The following is a 20,637-nucleotide window of genomic DNA, read 5'->3' as shown; positions in this document are numbered from 1 at the left end:
AACACTATTATGAAAATGAAAAGATGAGCCCCAGATTTGGAGAAAGTATCTGCAAAACATATATACAACAGAGGACTTGTATTTAGATATGTATAAACTTATATTTAAAATTTTTTAGGGGCGCCTGGGTGGCTCAGTCAGTTAAGCGTCTGCCTTCGACTCAGGTCATGATCCCAGGGTCCTGGAACCAAGTCAGGCAGCGGGCTCCCTGCACTGCGGGTCTCAAGAATAAATAAATAAAATCTTAAAAAAAAATTAAAATATTTTAAAAATATTTTATTTATTTATTTTAGAGAGGGTGTGTGTGTGCACACGAGTGGTGGGAGGCGCAGAGGGGGAAGGAGAGGGAGAGAGAGAATCTCAAGCGGACTCCACGCCTAGCATGGAGTCCATGCAGGGCTCTCGATCTTACGACCCTGTGATTATGACCTGAGTGGAAGCCAAGAGTCGGCATTTAACCGACTGAGCCACCCAGGAGCCCCTAAAAAATTTTAAATTGTGGTAAGACATAATATAAAACTTATCATCTTAACTAATATTAAGTGTACAGTTAAGTAGTGTTAACTATATCCATATTGCTCTTCAACCCATCTCCAGGGTTTAGTTTTCTTGCAAAACCAAAACTACATCCATTAAGCAACTTCTTGTTTCCTTCTGCCCTAGCCCCCGGCAACCACCATTCTACTTTCGGTTTCTATGAATTTGACAACTCTAGTTACCTCATATAGTGGAATCGTAGAGTATCGTCTTTTTGTGATTGACTTATTGCGCTTAGCATAATGTCCTCGAGGTTCATCCATGTTCTAGCATGTGCCAGAACCCCCTTCCTTTTTAAGGCCGCATATATTCCATTGTATGCGTGTACCACATTTTGCTTATTCATTCATCAGTCGATGGGCATTTCGGTTGCTTCTACCTTTTGCCTACTGTGAATAGTGCTGCTATGAACATAGGTTGTATAAATATCTCTTGGAGAGCCTGTTTTCAATTCTTTTGGATATAGAAGGAACTCTTGTAATTCACTAATAAGACAATCGATCCAGTTTTTTTTTTAATTGGGGAAAAATTTGACTAGACATTTTACCAAAGAAGAGACAAAGATCCTGGTAAGTCAGCATACAAAAAGATGCTTAACAACATTCATGGGCAGGAAAATATAAACGAAACCCACAACGATAAAGCAGTCTGAATCCACTGAAATGATTCCGATTAAACTGACTGACCGGGCGCTATGAGGATGTGGAACTGGAACTCTCATATGCTGCTGGTGAGAACGTGGACCAGTACCACCAGTGGACCAGTACCAACAGTGGCACCTACATACAGCTATCAGATGACTTGGCCATTCCGCTCCTAGCTATTTCCCTGAGAGCAATGACAGCGTATGTCCGCCCGTGGATTTGAACATGAGTGTTCATACCAGCTTTATCTGTTTACCAGCCAGCAACTAGGAACAACCCAAAGTCTGCCAATAAGTGAATGAGTAACCAAATCGTGCCATAACCATAAGATGGCATTCCACTCTGCCATAGCAAGGGACAAATTATTGGTGGTGCAACACGCATATGAATTGCAAGATAATGATGCTGATGAATGGAGCCGGGTGAAAAAGAATGCATACTGTGTGATTCCATTTAGGTAGCATTCTAGAAACGCAAACTAATCCAGAGTGACGGAGGCAGACTATTGTTTGCCTGGGGATGTGGGGGAGGGGGCAGTGTGGGGCAGAAGAGGGATGACAAAGGGCCGTAGGAAGTTTTGGGGGTGATGTTATGTTCATTACCTCGACTGTGATGCTTTCATGGATATATATGTGTGTGTGTGTATGTGTGTGTGTGTGTGTGTATTTATATATGTAATACATAGGTCAAAACTTACCAAATTATATAGTTTAAATATGTGCAGTTATTGCATGTAATAATGTCTTAATAAAGCTATAAGGCAAAAAAAAAAATTAAGCTGTAAGGCACAAAGCAATAAATTCAAGTAGACCCATAAAGAGAAATACTATGTAGCCACAAAAATTATGGAAAGATATTCATGATAATTGTGGAGAGAAAAAAACAGATTACAAAATAGTATATCCGATATGGTCACTTGTTTTTATTTTTTAATTATTTATTTATTTTTATTATTATTATTTTTAAAGATTTTATTTTTAAATAAACTCTGTACACAATGGGGCCTGAACTCACAACCTGAGACCAAGAATTCCATGTTCTACTGACTGACCCAGCCAGGTGTCCCCGGTCACTTGTTTTTAGATAACTTGAGTATCTCCAGCACTCACCATTTGATTATAAAGAGTGCCACATTAAAATCAAGTCGTGGTTTATGCCAGCCCAGAGCCATCCTGCCAGTGTGGGAGTTTCCCTTCCCTGAAAAGTCCACTGTGCTGCATGTGTCTGGGTGTCCCCGAATGTGTCTTACTGCACCCAGAAAGCAGCCTCGGATGTCATTTGCTGTTGCTGACAGCGGGGGGCCTCTGCTGAGCTGAGGCTCCTGCATTAATGTTGCTAGCTGCGCCAGAAATAGGCCCACTTGTCCACGCTGCTGCGGAGCCCCAGCCCTGACACTCTTGTACCCTCAGGGTGCTCTGAGAGCATAGCTGGAGCAAAGTGACAAGTGCCCCACCTTGTTACACAGTCAGATGTCCCCAAAGGAGGCTGGCTTGGGCCCCAGGTGTGGCAGCATGGCAGCTCTGTGTCTGCAGACTGTCCTTTTCTCCTGGAGGGGCTGGGGCAAGGGGAGTTCAAGGACCAGCCTCTGGGAGGGTGGGGGGTCTGCAAGGGCTGATCCCCCACCTCTCCCGTCCTGGCATAGAATGCACTCCTACTGCCAAGCGCCCCTTCCAAGATGGGGCGTCTTTCAGGGACCACCACCATCCTCGGTCAGGTCCGGATGAGCGTGTCTCCCAAACGTGAATACTGATGGGGATTTTGCCGGGCAGCTCCTATGCCTCTGATCATATCATATATTTCACATCATATCATATCACGTTATATAACATATGTAGACACACACGGGGGGGAGGGGTGCCTCCATCTCCCCAGTTGGCATGTCTACATCGTTGACCTCGAGTTGGAAGCACATACCTTGAAATACTAACAGTGATTCTCTCTGAGGGAAGCGACCGTGGATGGTGTTCATCTTCCTTGTTCTGTTCTGACCCTTGTAGTTTTTCTCTCTCAATACGCATTAGGGCAAGACAGCGTGTGCCGGCTCAGGGTTTGGCACGTACTAGGCGCTCCGTAAAGGCGCGAACCAAGAGCAGGGATTAGTTCTCGAGAGCGCGGGGCTGGTTCAGCAACCGCGGTCCGTGGCTTTTGCGCCCTGGCGCGGGTCCTGCTCCACGTGGACGCTGCCAGGCCCGGCGCCCGCGTTTCCGGCTCTGCGGCGCCCGGGGATTGACGCCTGGCGGGGCGGGGTGTCTGGCGCCGGCCCGGGTGCCCTGGCCCCGTGCGATCGCGGCTGCGGCGCGGCCGCCCCGGCCGCCCCACCCGTGCTGGGGAGGGAGGGGACCAGAGTCGTCAGGAGCTCGCCCAGGCCGCGCCCGCCGGTGCCGCTTCCGGCGCCTCGCGCAGCCTCCCGCAGCCTCCGCAGCCTCCCGCGGCCTCCCTCCTCAGGCTCCGCTCTGGGCCCTCCGCTCGGTTCTGAGCGTCTCCCCGCGGAGCTGCTCCTCCGACGTTCCCAGCGGGCTCCCCCCGCCTCCGCCCTGCAAGCCGTTGGGTCTAGAGGGGTCCCACCTGTTGGGTAAGACCCCCGCCTCCCGCGGTCCCTCCCCTGCCTCCCATCCTGCGAAGGACCGCGCTCTCTGGGGTGTTCCTGGCTCCTTGTCAGTCCCAGCACTCTCTTTAGGTAGGGCTGCCTCTACCCCCGGACTGGGCGCCGGACAAACCGCCTGGTGCCCCTTGCGCTCTCGCTTGGGCAAGCTGAGGCATGAGGCATCCTGGGGTTTGAACTGAGATGGGCCCACCTCTCAGTAATCCTACTGAGGCTGGCCCCGGAAAGGGCCTATGGACACAAGACTCAGAGTCCAGAGGGTGCAGCCAATGTGACTCACTGGGACATGGGGTGGGTGGGGGAGCACTAGCCCTTGTTGTGAGGGCAACCTTCCTGCGAGGCTCCAGTCTGGGAAGGGAGGCTGGGTCCAAACCCCCAGCAGCTGGGTGCAAGAGTTGGTGCCAGTCCCGGCAGATGTAGGGGGTGAGAGAAGGGTAGGTAGGGAATGTTTGAGCCTGCTAGGCAGGACGGAGTCTAGGATTGGCTGGGCAGGTCCAGTACTCCGCTCATGCATCCACCGTCTGGCCTCCGGGGCTTGTTGGCACCCCCTTCTCCCCATCTCCACCGCCTGTGTCTTCTCTCCTCTGCACCGTGGAGCCGGCTTCCCACTGCTTTCTTTGCCCAGCTTGTCTGTAAAGGGCTGTGAGCAATGTTGATGTCACCTTCACTTCCTGCCCTGCTGGTATCACTACCTCCTTCCTTTATTCCTCCCTCCTTCCCGTTTATCCCACAACTTCCTTTATTCTGCTATGCCAAGCCCAGGGGGCCCCCAGAAGGAACCGGAGTCTTCAACTTGGAGAACAGGAGGAGATGATAACATTCTTGCATTCATTCATTTGCTCATTCGTGTACACACATACTTACTTCCGTTCACTCACTCTTTCCCGTTCAATTACTCCTTCCTTCATTCTCGGGACACTTCACTGCACGTCTACAATGTTCAAAGCCCTGAGTGTTTGGTGGGAGCGGGGGCAAGATACTCTGATGAATCAACTCCATCCCTCCTGCCAACCATTCAAGGTCGAGAAGGGGAAATTCGCACAAATCAGCCCAATTTAAGAGAAGAAGCAGTGTGAGAGAGAAATGAAGGGCTGTGAAGTGTGGGGGGCGGTTGGAGGGGACAGAGGGGACTGAAGAGGCAGATGCAAGTCCCACTTAGGAGGGGCACAGAAGACTTCCTGGGGGTGGTGCCGTTTGAGCCAGGCCTTGACAGGGGATAGGGTTGGGCTATAGAGCCGTCAGAGGGCATCAGGACAGAGGGGACAGCAGGAACAAAGGAAACCCCAGGTGTCTGAGGGAGCAGTTGTTCTGGAAGCTCTGTTCACGGCTTGAGACAATTAGAAGAAATGAGTCTGGATGGGGCGGAGAACAGGATATGTGCTCCCATCTTCTGTCACAGGCCAGGGGAGCAGCCTTGTCCTGGGTATTCCAGAGCCACGGTCATGGGGTAATGGCAAGACCCTCGTGGCTCTTAGAGCTCTTTAGTTGTTCAGTCAGCCCTAGATGGAGTGAGCCCTTCAGTCTTGGAGGCTGGGATAGTAGGTAGGTGTGTGTGTATGGAGCAGGGGAGAGTTATAGGTTCTGACCCATGGAGGGGTTCAGCTAGGGCAGTTCTGAAAGTGGGAGTTGGAGTGGATGATGTCAGAAGTCCCCTCCTACCCAGAGTTTGTGGTCCTAGCTGGAAAGGCTGAAAGACCCAGCAGAGGAAATTCCTGGGAGTCTGGTTATGTATTCACTTATTCATTCCCTCATTTGACCCTATACCCCTTCCTTTCTCCCTCCCTCCCTTGCTTCTGTTCCTTCCTTCCTTCCTTCCTTCCTTCCTTCCTTCCTTCCTTCCTTCCTCCCTATCACCCTTGTTCTGGGCAGACCCCATGCTGAGGACTCAGATGACTCAGATGAACTCCCTGACCGTGTGGGTTCCCAGTCTGATGGGGGCAGACAGAACCAAGCCAGACAGTGACAACCCAGTATCACTGCGGCATGTAAATGGAGGTTACTTCGCTGTGTTTTGTCCCTGAGTGGGGCAGTAGAGCTGGGACACGGGCCTGAAGAATTAATGCAGACGTGTGTGTTCTAGCCAGCAGGGTCCCATCTGCGGGGCCAAATGAAGGATGTGGGGAAAGGACGTGGGGAATCGAAGTGCTTGCAGGAGAAACTACTCAGGGTCCAGGGCTTGAGAGGCAGGCTTTCTTGATTCACAGGACTCCCCAGAGGTGCACTTGGGGACCAGGCCTTTGGGCTATGGGCACCACAAGCTCATCCCACACCAGCAATGAGCCTACAAGGTTCGGGCACCCCTAGAGAAGTCCTTGGTCTGCATAAGCTGTAAGAGGCTACACAGAGTGCTGGTTACACCTGTAGGCTCTGGACTTTGACCAGGGTTCAAATCCTTACGCTGACTCTTATCAACTGCATGACTTTGGACAAATGACTCTTTGCCTCCCGTTTTCCTCTGTAGGAGAATGATAACGGTAGTATCTCCCTCCTAGAATGAGGCCCAAAGGTGGTACTGTATCTGAGGTGCTTGCACAGGACTGGACGTGTGCGAAAAGCTGTAACGACAGTGACGGTGGCGATGAGAGTGACGGACAGTCACAAGCCACCTCAACAATCTCTGGGTCTCATTCTCCCCCCCTGCATCCTCAGCTCACTGGCTCCCACTGGATGGCCCCCGGACCAGCAGTGTCAGCATCCCTTGGGATCTTATTACAAATGCAAATTCTTGGGCTCTCCTGGAGCTTTTGCTTTCAGCAGTCTGAATTTTAGAACGCCCTCTGCGTGATTCTGATGCAGGCCGAAGTTTGGGGACCACCGACCTTGCTTTCACTGAAGACCTCCCCTCTACCCATCTTTCCAGGACTGTGATTCATCCAGGGGTGCGGCGCGTTTCCTGCGTTTAGGGCCCTGGTCTGGTGACTGATGGGGGGAGGGCATAGAGATGAGTAAGAGGTGGGGTCAGCCCTCAGGGGGCTTCCAGGAGAGTCGAGAAGGGGAGACAGATACCCATGGAAATGTTCACTGGAGTCACAGACTGAGCTGCCGAAGAGACAGGAGTCCGTTTTGTGCTGAAGAGCAGAGAGGAGAGAGACCTTTGTGGGCTGCAGAGCTCTCTGCGGGAAGAGCTGGCTCTCCAGGGTTTGCTCCTGACCGTACGCTGATGCCGCCTTGCTGGGAATCTCGTCAGGCTCGTGGAAGCCTCTCTTATTTTGTGCTTTGCTGTGGGGTGAGGTGGACAGGGCTCGAGGCTTGAGGGCAGGAATGGTCATTCCAGACAACTTCCTCATGGACTTTGGGTGGCTCAATTGTCACCCCTGGGCTTCAGTGTACCCCTCTGCAAGACAGGGGCACTAGACTGTTCCAGGGAGTCTGAGACATGGTGGGCCACTGGGGAGAGGATAGGCGGGGGACCAGAAGCTCTCTGGGTTTCATTCTCTCCTCCGCACCGTGGAGTCCTGAGATTGCCCGAGCTGCCTGCCTGGAGGCCGTGCGATGAGCTTCCCCTTCTCTGGGTCGGTTTTCTCACCAGTCCAGGGAGGTCTCATGATTCCTGTCCTGTTCACTTCACGTGTCTTTTATCATGTGGAACACGTTCTTCATTCTTAGAGGCTTCTAGATGCCTCAGCCGAGGTTCCTGGCATTTGAGGCCCTCCTCGACAGGTCCCCAGCTTTTTTCCTGCAAGATAAGCACCCTGTTCTATCTAAACCCATTCAGTCTTCAGGCCAGAAAGCACCACCTCCTCCAAGAAGCCTCCTGGATTGCTCCAGCCCTCAGTGCCATCCTTGGACCATCTTGCTGTCTTCAAGGTGTGACTTTAATTTCTCATTCGTTGACGCTGAACTGCTGACAGACCTATGAGCTCTTTGAGGGAAAGGCTTGAGCTCAGGGATCGCATGAGACCCTTGACTCCTAGAGCAGGGAGGCTCGGAGACTAGAAGGAACTTGTTCAGAGGCACACGGCGCATTAGTGAGAGAAGAAGGCCCAGGACCCCGGTGTCTTAGGCCCAGGGGGAGACCTCATTAGGTGTGTGGGGAGTGAGCTGGAGACGGTGAAGGGCAGAGGCCTCAGATCAGGCTGACCCGTGTTCCCACATGGCTCTGCACGTAATAGCTGTGCCCCCTGGGCTGTGTCACCGGCCCTCCCCAAGGCACCTTCCGGTGGGCTGGAGTGAGGACCAGCCCTAGGCCTTGGACACAGCAGGTGCTCGGTTATTGTGAGGTGCTCCTTATTACTCCTGATCCATTTGTGCACCCAGCTACCCTGCCCGGCTTGCCCCTGCCTTCTGCTCTTAACCACCAAGGACTTTATTTTATTGCCCCATCATGAAAAGTCCAAGTGTGAGTGTCAAGGCCTCCCCGTGAAGCGTCTCGCAGAAGTGAGAGGGACGAGGGAAAATCTGGGTGATCTCTCAGTCGGTGGTGGCTACAGAGGACGTGGGGTGGGTGCCCAAAGGGCTGAATGAAGCCTGTGGAGCTCATGAGGTGGGATTTGGCAGATGTCACTTTAAGAAGTCACATTGCTTATTTTAAGGAAGGAAGGGGGTGCGCCCTGACCCTGGCCAGCCGCTAAACTGGGCTGCACTTGGGGGCAGCACTCCCAAGGGTGAAGAGTCCTAGCAGGTGGGTCTGGTGTCTCTCTGGGAGGCTGCTGGCAGCTCCCTGGCCTCCTGCCACCTCCGGCCTGACCCCTGGTGGACGGATGGAAGCCTGGTGACCGGTTTGCCAGTCTAACTAGCTGGGGCCGGTGAGGTGGGAACTCCCAGCCCCTGGGAGGGACCCCAGAGCCAAGAGACCCCGAGAGCAGGATGGCAGGGGCTGGAAGTGGGGAAGCGAGCGTCCGGCTAGGTGCCCAGTGGGCAGGCACAGGGCCCCCTGACATGGCTGGGGCCCAGCTGGCAGTCTCTCTTTCCTCTCCACCAGGCGGGCACAGGAGCCTTGGAGGGGGTGTTCGGAGAAGGGGGGCAGAGGGCAGTCTGAGGAGAGGCAGGACTCGGTGATAACAGCTGGGCTCGGGAGGGGCGGGAGCTCGGGAGGAGGAGCGGGAGGAGAGGCTGGCAGGCCTCATTTGGAGCTGGACACTGGCTGTTGCTCAGGTGACCAGAGTCTCTTTCCGCGGGTGCTGCCAGCGCTGCGACCGGCTAGTGGGGTCTCGGCCGCAATGATCCAGAATGTTGGAAATCAGCTGCGAAGGGTATGCAGGGTGGTGGGGGCTGCTGACTGGAGGCAAACGGGAGGGGGCTGGAGGCTGGGGATCCTGAAAGAGAATTGAAGTTTCCATTTTAAGTCAGAAGTTCTCCGTCTTCTCTCTCATTTTCCACGGGCTGTTTTCTAGCTCTCCTTGGAAAGAGAAATTGCAGAACTCCTAGTCCAGTTTATTAGAGGCAACGAGCCCCCAGCAAGCCCCTGGCGCCGTCAGCTGCCCCGAGGGCTGGCTGTGTCGAGTGTCTGGAATCCTGTCCCCGGGGGTGTGTGTTTCTCCCAGCCGAGCCCCGCGAGCCCCGCGTGCTTCTGCCGGCCGGCGGGGCTCCGGGCCTCCGTGGCGCGCTGGGGTTCAGGGCTCGAAGGCCGTGACGCTGAGAGAAGTGTGCGTGAGTGGGTGGGTGAGTGAGGGTGTGGCAAGACGAAGCCCGGGGTTCTCGGGGACGATAACCTCTTTCAGAGAGCAAGCTCAGGACCAGGCGTGGGCTGTGGGACAGGTGTCCTGCAAGGTGGCCTTGCGGGCCACGTTTCCCTGGAATGTCTTACCAGGGACTTTGGAGCTGAGATTAGATGCTGAGGCATGGGACAGAGCCAAGTGCTCATCACAGCCGGCGGGGGCCTCTGATCTGGTGAACGGGAGAAGGGCGCAGGACAGACTGGCGGAGGTTGTGCTGAGCGCAGAGCGCGTGTCCTCTGAGGACGTCCTCAGGAAAAGCCCTTTTAAAGGGGTCAGGGGCAAATAAATCTCTTACTTATCCCCTCCCTCCGTCCGCATGACTGCCGCTCAGTTCAGACCTCAGCACCCTCCCCTGTCCAGGGCACCTTCTCCCTGCTTCCCGGATACCACATCCAGCCCCTCCCATCCCCCTCCACTGGAGGGATGCTTCTAATAGGTAAACTTGATTATCCCACCTACTCAGCCGGCGGCCTTCAGTATTACGTTCGTGTTCCTTACCTGATACAAAAGGCTCTTGGTAATCTGCTTCTGCCTGCCTGTCCCTCCTCATTCCACCTTCCCCACCCTCATAGATTCAGCCATACTGAACCGCTTGCCACTGCCTCAGTATACCACCTTTGTTCTCTCCTCTGTGCTATGGTCCCTACTGTGCTTTTTTTTTTTTTTAAAGATTTTATTTATTTATTTGACAGAGATAGAGACAGCCAGCGAGAGAGGGAACACAAGCAGGGGGAGTGGGAGAGGAAGAAGCAGGCTCATAGTGGAAGAGCCTGATGTGGGGCTCGATCCCACAACGCCGGGATCATGCCCTGAGCCTAAGGCAGACGCTTAACCGCTGTGCCACCCAGGCGCCCCCCTACTGTGCTTTTTGCTTGGCTTGCCCTTTGCCTGCCCCTGCCCCCTGGAAAGTTACCTCTGAGCCCTCAGATCTCAGCTCAGATGCTGACTCCTCCAGGAAGCCTTCCCAGATTTCTCAGGGCACAGGGAGCCTCTGTGTTGGGTCCTTCTCACACTGGATTGTGTGGTGGGCTCACACATCCCTATGTTCCCCCAGCCAGTGAGTCCCACGAGGCTGCTCTCGGTGTGCCTAGCAGAGGGCCGGGCACGGTCAGAGCCTCAGTGTCTAATGAATGAATGCGCACAGGCAACTTCCCATCGAGGCCGAGCACGGGATCTGAGCAGCCGGGCCCCTTGCTCCCCATCTCCTGAGCTTGAGGCAGAGAGCATTTTCCGGGTGGGCCTGTGTCTTCTCTTGTGCGTTTCATGATTTTTTCCCCCATTGATCCCCATCGATAATTGGGGGAGAAGGCAGTGGGGGACACATGTTTCCTCATCATCATTTTGCAGAGATAACAATATTGTAGTCGCAAATCTGTATATAGTTCTGACCACGCTTTGCACCTCACCAAATGCTTTGCATATATTAATTCGTTCAGTTCTCTGTGAGGCAGGTACAGTTATCACCCACATATCCCAGCTGAGGAAACTGAGGCTCAGAGGGGTTGAGGACTTGCCCAGACTCAGGATCACACTGGCAGGAAGTGACAGAGCTGGGATTTGAACTCAGGCAATCCGGCTCCCTAGTCTGAGCTCTTAGGGAACCTGGCGCTCAGCCCTGTGAAAGCTGAGGGCGACTCCAGCCCACACGTTCCGAGTCTGAGCCCGGGCAGCACTTCGCTTCCCCACACTTTCCCGCCCACTCTCCCGAGTCTGGGAGCGGAGGTAGGTCTGGGGGTGGAACTGGGCCCGTGAGGTGACATGAGTGACCTCATGCCGGCTGAGAACACTCTAGTCTTGACTGCCACCTGTGGACCATTGCCTGCTCGGTGGATCTCCTTGGACTCCCCGTTTCCTCCCGAGTTCCTTTTGTTCCCCAATAATACAGGACGGTTTGGGATTGTCTTCTGAGTGGTTACCAAAGCTGTTTTTAATAAAAAGCAAGCAAATAAAAAAAAACCCACCAAACTCTCTTCACTGGGGACACAGAAAGCCACGTTAAGTGGGAACAGGAGGGGGCCCTCAGATAACCCACCCCTGCTTCCCAGGGCTTGGGGGCCCTTGTCAGCACGCTGTGGCATACTGCAGCTGGCGAACGTTTTGGAGTGAGATGGTTCTGACTCTTCCCTGCCCCTGGGCACCCAGCAAGGCCTCAGAACATGTGAATGCGTGAGGGAGGGGGTAAGCCTACCAAGCTGAGGGAGCAAGGGGTGACTGCCTGTCTGCTGGTGCTGGAAAGGTCCTACTGTCCCATCTCAGTCCTTCCTCTCTCAGTGGAGGTCCCCCCCTTCCCTGCCCAAGTCTGTACTGAGCCCTGAGTCCTGCACTCCTGGGCTGGTAGGGACCCTAGTGGGAGACTGGGAACCTCTGCTCAGCCTCTGTGTTAGCCAGGTCAAGGTCACCTCCTGGGAACTTTATTTACTCTGGGGAAGGTGATGGGGCTGTGATCGCAGTTCCCCTGAGAAGCCCTGCACCCTGGCTGTGTTGCCGACAGGGAGGTGGAAGGTCAGACAGCCACTCACGCAGCCACGGACATACATGTTCCTCCCGACTCCTGGCAGTGATCCCGCTGCTTCACCTTGAACCTGAGGACAGCTCGCGGTTCTCCCCAGCCCGGCTTCCTGGCCTCATGACTGGTCTAGTGCAGAGCGTGAGGAGGTTTCAGGCACAGTGTTTGCCCTCCCGCACCCCCCCCCCCGGATTAGAATCTTATCTTCACCCCATTGCTCATATGTAACCTTGGGTCATATGTAACCCCATGGGTCGTATGTAACTCTCCCTCTCTGAGTGTTCTCTAAGGTCTCCACCAGCCTTGACATCCTGGGGGTCTGGACTTTCGTGAAGGGTTTGTGTGCCATCTTGAGGTTCGTCCTGACCGCGAAAGGCAGAGGCCTGTCTGCCTTCAGAACCCTGCTGTGTGGTAGAGGAGGGGAGACCCACAGGAATAAAACGAGCTGCCTATCACATAGTATGAGTGCAAAAACTGCTGAATGGTTGAGCGACTATGGGAGCCCAGAAGGGTGCTGAATTGGTCCCAGAAGGCTTCCTGGAGGAAGAGGCAAGATTCAGACACTTAGTTTCAGCCTGTTCAGGAACCCCGTATGAACCCTGGTCTCAGCCATGGACAGACACCCTTAGTGTTTGTAGTCTGTCTGGAGGACTCTTCTTCATTCTTCAACACCCAGCTCAGCCATCCTTTCCCCTTCCCGTCTACATCCTGCCTGCCCCCAGAATGCATGGTGTCTCCTCAGGATATTATACTGGTTTCTTCCTGGCACAGGGATTAGCATGTGGCAGGGCCTAAGTACTCCTCGATGAGCCCAGGCTGCTGTGCGGAGCTGACAGCTAACGAAGGAGACACAGTGAGAAAGTCGTCAAGCAAATACGGGATCAAAATCTGTGCTAAGTGCCACGAACAGTACTAACAATGAGAGTAAATGCCATGTAAGCGCTCCCTGTGTGCCAAGCATGCATGAACTCCTTTAGCCTTTATAACAACGCTGTGAAGTCGATAACGTTACTATGCCCATGTTGCATATGAACCTGAGACAGAGAGGTTAAGTAACTTGCCCAAGGTTACACAGTTATTAAGTGGCACCGCTAACATTAAACTCAGATTGCTGGAGAACAGGAGACTGCGAGAGAATAATCAGAGGGGTCAGGAGAGGGCTCTCTGAGCCCGTGACAACTGAGCGGAAACCTAGCAGTTGAGAAGGAGACAGCCAGAGGAAGGGCTGGAAGGGTATTCCAGGCAGAGGGAACGGCATTCATTGGCAGGGTCCAAGGCGTGGGGGCCTTGGTGCCTCTGAGCAACTGACTGGAGGCCGGCATGGCTTGGATGGGAGCTGGTGGGAGGGGCTGAGACAAGGCTGCAGTGGGCTGCAGGTGGGGGGTCTGGGCCTTGCAGGCAGGGTTTGGGGTTTGGAGTGCTAGGGGTTGTATTGTCCTGCCCACCAGACTATGTGTGGTGCTTGGGGATGCTCTGGTCTCTGGGCTTAGTTGACAAGGTACATAGTCCCTGCACACTGTGCTCAGAGAAGCTCAGAGACTTAGGGGAACGCATCATCATGGTACCTGTCTGTATGGCCAGCACCACGAAGGTCCCTGCCACCTTCCCACCCACTCCCTGACCCCTCACAACAGGCAGGTGGGTGATAGGCTCAGTCCTCTGGTACAGACAAGGCACGGAGAAGTGAGATAATGTGTCTGGGCTTGTACAGCGGGTGAGAGACTTAGAATCCCTACCTGCCAGGCTGAGACCCCTGTCCCAGCCAGGGAGACATCTGGAATCTCTGTGCATCTAGAAAGTGGCCTCACTGTCACACTCAGACCCACCCCATCACAGCCTCCTTTGCCCACCTGGCAATGCAGATTCAGGGCTGATCACCTTTCCCCCTGCCTCACACATACTGGGGGCTAGGGGAGGCTGCACCCCTGCCCTTCACCTGTGTGTGGTCCAGGCTGGGCCAAGCCGGCCTCCCCAGCACCTCTGCTCGGCCGCTCATGAGTCTAGAGACCTGCCTGAGAGATACTAACTCACTTGACCCTTGTAGGCCTTAGTTTCCTCCTCTGTGAAACTGGGCTGTTCCTGTAGATCTTGCTAGATCGTTGGCAAGATTAATGACTTCGGAGGAGTGCAGAGCTTGGCATACAATTGACCATGGTATATGGTCAAGTTCTTTCTTTCTTTCTTTCTTTCTTTCTTTCTTTCTTTCTTTCTTTCGTAAAGTTTTATTTATTTGTCAGAGAGAGAGAGCAGCAGGGGAAGCAGCAGGCAGAGGGAGAAGCAGGCTCCCTGCCGAGCAAGGAGCCCTATGTGGAACTCGATCCCAGGACCCTGGGATCATGACCTGAGCCGAAGGCAGACACTTAACCGACTGAGCCATCCGGGTGTCCCATGGGTCTTTCTTTCACCTGGACTTGTGTTTCCTCAATGTGTCAAAGACAGGGTCAGTTGTTTGGATGAGGTGGTAAAAACTAACTCGTTGAGTACCTACTAGGTGTCAGGCATACTAAGCTTCCTAGTAGCGCTGCTAGGCTCGTGGTATTCATCGGGCTTTACGTATCGGGAAACCAAGGCTCTAGCCTTGAGCCACTTTGAGCTGGTTGGAGAACTCAAAGTCTCGTCTGGGCGCAAGCTACCGCTGGGCAGGGGCCCTGGTGCCATGGCTCTTCTCCTTGTCCTGGGCCGACCTGGCTAAGCGGAGGAACTGACCCCTCTGCCTCATGCCTGCTCTGTCCAGTGCCTGCAGGGACAGATGGTGCTGCCGGCTGGGTGGTCTGCCAGCTCTCTGGCTGCAGTCCTGCGGGCTCCTGCGACTCTCCAGGAGTGGCCTCCCTGTGTGTAGGAGGTGGCATCAGGGCAGTGAGGGAAAGGACCAGAGTCTGGCACTTTGGGGACACTGGGATGAGTCAGACTGGACCTGTCCTTAGGTGCCCCCAGGCTGATGGGGAGACAGAGAGAGGTACAAACCACTGATGACAGCAGAGTGTGGCCAGGCTGTGACACAGAGAAGCCCAGAGGTGGCCCTTCACCAGTGTAGAGGGCAGGGCAGGCTGCCTGGGGAAGTGATGGGTTAGCATGGTCTTAGAAGCTTTTTCGGGTCTGGAAGCCTGGTCCAGGCAGAGGCCTCCGTGTGTGAGATGTGGGAAGGAGCTTGTTCTGCTAGCAGTGGGGAGAGAATTTGGTAGGGACTGTTTGAGGGGGCCCTCTCCGGCCCCCTTGTCCACGTAATATGTATGTCCTGCCTGGGGCTTCTTCCAGGGTAATAATTTGCCCTCAGCAAATCAGACATTAATTAACGAACGTCAGTAGACATTAAGCAGTAAGCATTTCTTTCGGAGATGCAGCATTGTTAGTGAGAAAAGCAAAATCCCAGCTCCACCCTTCGGGACACAGCGCCCTTAGGCAAGTCCTTCAGATAGCCGGGTCTCAGTTTCCTTTTTTGTGCAAGAGGGGTAATTGTCCCTCACAGGGTTTTGGTGAGGATTACATGATATTATGGATACAAAGCCATTATATAATGTATATAAAGGCCTGGAACATGGTAGGTACTGAAAAAATTATGTCGGGAAGGTGGGGGAAAGGGGAGATGTGGGTCAAAGGGTAGCAGCTTTCAGTTATAAGATGAATAAGTTCTGGAGACGCGGTGCCCAGCATGGGGACCACAGTTAACAACAATGTATTACCGACTTGAAATTTGCTAAGAGAGTAAATCTCAGGTGTTTTCACTCCCCCCCAAACTGGGTTGCTGTACGGTGATGGATTGTTAGTTAGCTTGACAGCGGTCATCATTTCACAACGTGTACATGTGTCAACACATCATGTTGTGCGATCTAAATATATACAACTTTTTTTTTTTAAGATTTTATTTATTTATTCGACAGAGATAGAGACAGCCAGCGAGAGAGGGAACACAAGCAGGGGGAGTGGGAGAGGAAGAAGCAGGCTCATAGCGGAGGAGCCTGATGTGGGGCTCGATCCCATAACGCCGGGATCACGCCCTGAGCCCAAGGCAGACGCTTAACCGCTGTGCCACCCAGGCGCCCCTAAATATATACAACTTTTGTCAATCACTGGGACTCTAGGGAGACATGGGACCTGGTCCCACGCTCAAGGAGTCTCCTGTTTCCTCCTGTCTGCACCCCCTTTACAGTCTGGGCAGTGCCCTACAGGCTTTCTCTTGTCTGCTTGCTCAGAAGCTCAGCGAGTCGGCAGGCTGCCACCAGCGGCGCCTCTGCTGTGGCCCCGAGAGGCCCAACCCTCAGGATGGGATGCTCACCGCCCCGTGGCGGTGCCAAACCCCGGCCTCTACACTCCTTGCCGGTGTCCTATTTGTGACCTCCAGAACAGGCTGTGATCTGCCCCCGGGGGTGCGGCCCTGCCAGGTGTGGCCCATTCCCAAGCCTGCAAAGTGGTCAGAGGTCGAGAAGGGGAGTGGCTCTTAAGCCTTCCTAAAGCAGCCTCAGGTTTCCAGCATTCTCCAGGGCTGAGCTGAGCCAGGTGGGTCTCAATTTCCATTTGATCCCTTAGGGAGGACGTGGTGAGACCCAGCTCCTGTCCTTCTCTGGGGTACTACCCTGTGTGAGCGGTGGCACGGACAAATGGGGGGGTCTGGAGACAGAAGAGTGTGGCTGGTTCTGGGCTCGTGGCTAGTTCACGGCTGGCTACTCCTTTCTCGGCCTTAGTTTTCTTGTCTGTAACATGGGGCTGTGGGGGTAGTAATGGGCCCAATCACTTGAGGCTGCTTGTGTAAGTGGGTTAGTGCCATGCTGGCCTTTCCACAGAGAAGACAAATTTTAAGATTGAGTGGTGTGCCTACAGGCTTTGAGGGCGGTGGGGTATACGGGGGAGGGGAGCTGGAGAGAGGAAGGGGCCCAAGGACTGAATGACTTTGGGGCAAGGGAAGGGGCAAGCGCCCCCCGCCCCCACCCAGGGCCTCCCGGGACTCTGAGTTTATCTGATCCCCACCCCCTTGCTTAAGACTAAGAGAAGGCGTGTCTCACCATGCGAACTGGTTCTCAGCAAGGCAGACAGGAGGCTGGGGTGCACTTCTGAGCCCACCAGGCCCTCTGGATAGGCCACTGTGGGGGGTGATGATGGTGGTTGGGGTGCTGAGATCTCTATAGCACAGGTGGGATGGACTGTCAGAGACCACCGCACTTCCAGCTCTTTCTCCATATCACCTGGAAGGCAATCCATGGAGGGTCTCCAAAGTGCCAGGCGCTGTCTCAGAAGTCCCATGGGCTATATGATCTAATCTGCCTCCAGGGCTGGTGTCCCCCCTGCAGCACCCCTGCCAGGCTCTGGAGTCAGAAAACCCAAATCCACTCTCCCCTCTGCCATTTTTTTTTTTTTTTAATAACCTCTGTGCCCAACGTGGGGTTCGAACTCATGACTCCGAGATGAAGAGTTGCCTGTTCTTCCCACGGAGCCAGCCGCGTCCCCCTCCCCTCTGTCTTTTACTGGCCGTGTGTCTTCCAGTGGATCTTTCCACGTTCCCTGTTTGACTTTCCTTTTCCTCAACTATAAATGAGGACTCCTGCTTCAGAGTGGACTTGAGAATTCCCGGACGCCCCAAGGACTAGGCCTGGCACACAGTAGGTGCATGATAGATGGTAGCCATAGATTTCTAAGACAGCATCTTCAAGCGTCTGCTGGGCCAATTCTTGGGCAGCCCTTGTCTGTAGGCAGCTCTCTGGCTTGGGGAGATCCCTCTTCTACTGGCTGTGTCCCATCAGCAGCCAGATGAGTCCTCCGGTATCTCCCAGCCTCTAAGGCAGACAAGACCCCTTCCCTGTATCCAGGTCCCCTTCCAACTACTTCCTGGTTTCTTTGCTCCCCATTTCCCAGAAAAATCTCTGCAAGAGTTTTCTGTGGTCCCTGCATCCACTTCTTTACCTCTTACCTGTCCCTAATCCATGAGTCCTCTCCCTGCCTTCCCTGCACCCCCTTAAAACTTCTCTGCCCACCTGCTGAGGCTTCTCAGCTCCCCGACCAGCAGGTGCCCCCCCGAGACCCATCCCACCCTAATGTCCTTCCGCCCCGCCTGGCTCCCTCTGCTTCCCTCTGTAGGCTGCTCCCTCCCACCGTCCTCTAAATATCTCTGTCCTTGCTCTCTCCTTGGGCGATGTCTGTTCTATCTACTGTGGCTCTGTGAAAAACTACCCCCTACCTAGTGGCTTAAAAAAGGACAGTTTTACTGTATCTTGAGATTTTGTGGGTCAGGAATTTGGGCAGGGCTTAGTGGGGCGACTGTTCTGCTCTCCATGGTGTGAGCGGAGGTTACTTGGTGGTATTCAGCGTGCGGATGGGCTGGCCTAGGGAATCCAAGGTGGCATCCCTGGTGTCTGGTCCCTTGGTGGGAATGGCCGAGGGGTGGGGCCTAGCTGGGACTGGCCGCCCTGCTGTTCCTCTGACAGCCAAGCTTGTCCCGGTTCCTCCTTGGGCTCTTTGCACCCTCTGTTCCCCTGCTTGGAACGCTGTGCCTCTCTGGAGGCTTGCAGATCGCTCCTGCTTTCATTCATTAGGATCTTGACGGCTCCCTGATTACCTAGGCTGAATTAGCATCTCCCACTCCACCACCTTCTCTCTTCGTCACTTCCGCTGTTTCTTATAGCACTTTTTGGTCTCTAAAATGATCGCGTTCCTTTACTTGTTTATTGCCTGTCCATCAGAGAACACATTTGATGTTGTATTCCCAGCATCGTGAAGGAATGAATGGGAGTTTTAAAAAACACTGGTGTTGATCCCTAGCCAGAATTGGCCTCTTTCTAACCTTGTGAGCCTGTTTGGTCTTGGGTTTTTGTTTCGTTTTGTTTTTTTAAGATTTTATTTTTTATGTATTCTCTACCCTCAACGTGTGGCTCAGACTCAGAACCCTGAGATCAAGGGTCGCATGCTCTCCCGACTGAGCCAGCCAGGTGCCCCTTGTCTTAGTTTTATCTCTTACTGAACCCTCCTGTCTTCTGACCCAGCCGGCCCTGAGATGTGTAGCTGGAGGCCGGTCACTAGGCCACACGTAGCTCTATATCTTGGTTTGTGGCTGAAGTGGGTGGTTGGTAGACAGATGGTGGGTTCAGCTGGCAGGGATTGTCACAGAGCAGGGCCGAGAGGCCCGTCTGATGCCACCACTGCTGGGGTTTCCCTGCCCCTTTCCTGTCCTCCTGAAGCCCGGGTCCTCGTCCTCAAGCTCGGCGTGGGCTCTGCGAAGGCCGCCTAGCGCGTTGAGGCAGGCATCCCTCACCCCCAGGCACTGTGCAGGCCCCTCCTGGTGAGGATGATTTCTGTGTCGCTCATCAGTGCCTCGATTGGTAATAACATGAAGAGCTGACACTTTTTACTTACGTTCTCTGGGTCAGAGTCTGTGCTAAGCACCTTGCACATATAATCTCACTGAATCCTGTCTGTGATATCACTATTCCCATTTTATAGATGTGGAGAGTGAGGCTTACAGGGGCTGAAGGGCTTCAGGTTATTCAGGGAGACAGGAGGGGCTGGGATTCCAACACAGCTTCTGTCCCCAGGGCCTTGCTGCGGGCTCCAGCCAGCTCCCCGGCCTTCCTCTTTGCTTCCTTCTTCTCTCTCTGCCTGCTCAACCTTTCCTCAACAAACCTTTCTTGAGTTCCCTGTGGGGCACAGGGGGACAGGTATGAGAAGGCCACCCTGCAGCCAGAGAACCTGGGGCTCAGGCAAGGCCCTGGAGTGTGGTGAGTGCCCAGGGAGAGCCATCGGTGTGCCTGCCCAGCGTGCTAGCCTCCACCAGAGCCCAGGCCCAGCTCTGTGTCTCTAACCCTTCCATCTGGCCACTCGGGGCCTTCGAAGCAGCCACTTGAATTTGGCGGTCCTTTGCCAGGCCTGTTCTGGGGCCTGGTTCACTGCTTGCCAGTGTAAAGAATGCCTCTGTGGATAAAGTCACAGCTCTCCCTCGGGCCACTCCTCTGCCGGGGAGTGGTTTCTTGAACGCTTTGGGGGAGAAAAAGTCAGTGTGCTGTGTGAGGGGAAGCTGGACAAGGTGGGAGAGAAGAGACGAGAGGACAGCAGACCCTGGGGCGGGCAGAAGAACTGGGGGCATCTGGGGCCTCCCACCTAAGCGTGGGAGAAGGGGCCCCACCTGCAGGGGAGGACAGGACCCTACCCCTCAGCATGAGGGGCCTACAGGGGCTGGAGAGGCAGCTGGGGCCTCAGAGGGGCCACAGGCTGCCAGCTTCCTGGGGCAGGAAGTCCGGGCTGGGTGGCCAGAACCCCTCCCGCGGGGCTGAGAGCAGCTCAGGCCTGAGGAATGTGTGCAGCAGGGGAGGTAGGAGGAGGCCCCTTCCTGCCCCATTACTTTTCCCTCTGCCAAGCGCGACCGCCACCGGCTCCTCTCTTCTACCTCTGTTCCCTACCAGCCTCTGTGCTGTGAACTCATGGTTTCCTATTCTCTCTCCCCTCCCCTTCCCTTCTTTCCCTCCTTCTCTCTCTGTAACCTCTCTCTTCTCCCCACTTCCCTCTTCTGGCTCCTTCTCCCTCTCCCTCTTGCTGTCCTGGAGGGGCTCAGGGTGCCTGCAGCTTGGCGTGCCCAGCTCCAAGGTGAGCGGGCTTGCTCGAAGGATCTCGGGTGCCCGTTGCCATGGTGACCCAGAGGCAGGTTGAGGCGGTTTTGGCTGTCTGGCAGGGAGGGTGGGGAGGGCTGTGCTGAGGGGAGAGGCTGGGCTTGTT

At 54.5% G+C, this 20,637-nt stretch overlaps 1 protein-coding gene across 2 annotated transcripts in view; it reads left to right on the top strand.

The window, feature by feature from the left end:
• Positions 1 to 8,765: 8,765 nt before the first annotated feature.
• Positions 8,766 to 20,637, top strand: part of ACOT11 (acyl-CoA thioesterase 11) — a 47,197-nt gene continuing 35,325 nt past the window's right edge. Inside the window, exon 1 of one of the 2 annotated variants that reach the window (XM_048220489.2) lies at positions 8,766 to 8,975. In XM_048220489.2, the coding sequence (XP_048076446.1) occupies positions 8,943 to 8,975 (33 nt within the window). In that variant the 5' untranslated portion in view covers positions 8,766 to 8,942. The remainder of the gene's footprint in view (positions 8,976 to 20,637) is intronic. The other variant, XM_026498025.4, reaches the window with a different exon arrangement.

This window comes from Ursus arctos, unplaced genomic scaffold, assembly GCF_023065955.2.
Source record: "Ursus arctos isolate Adak ecotype North America unplaced genomic scaffold, UrsArc2.0 scaffold_12, whole genome shotgun sequence".
In the NCBI taxonomy this organism is placed as follows: domain Eukaryota; kingdom Metazoa; phylum Chordata; class Mammalia; order Carnivora; family Ursidae; genus Ursus; species Ursus arctos.
Note: the sequence above shows the minus strand (reverse complement) of the source record. Positions and strands in the feature narration are given on the sequence as shown.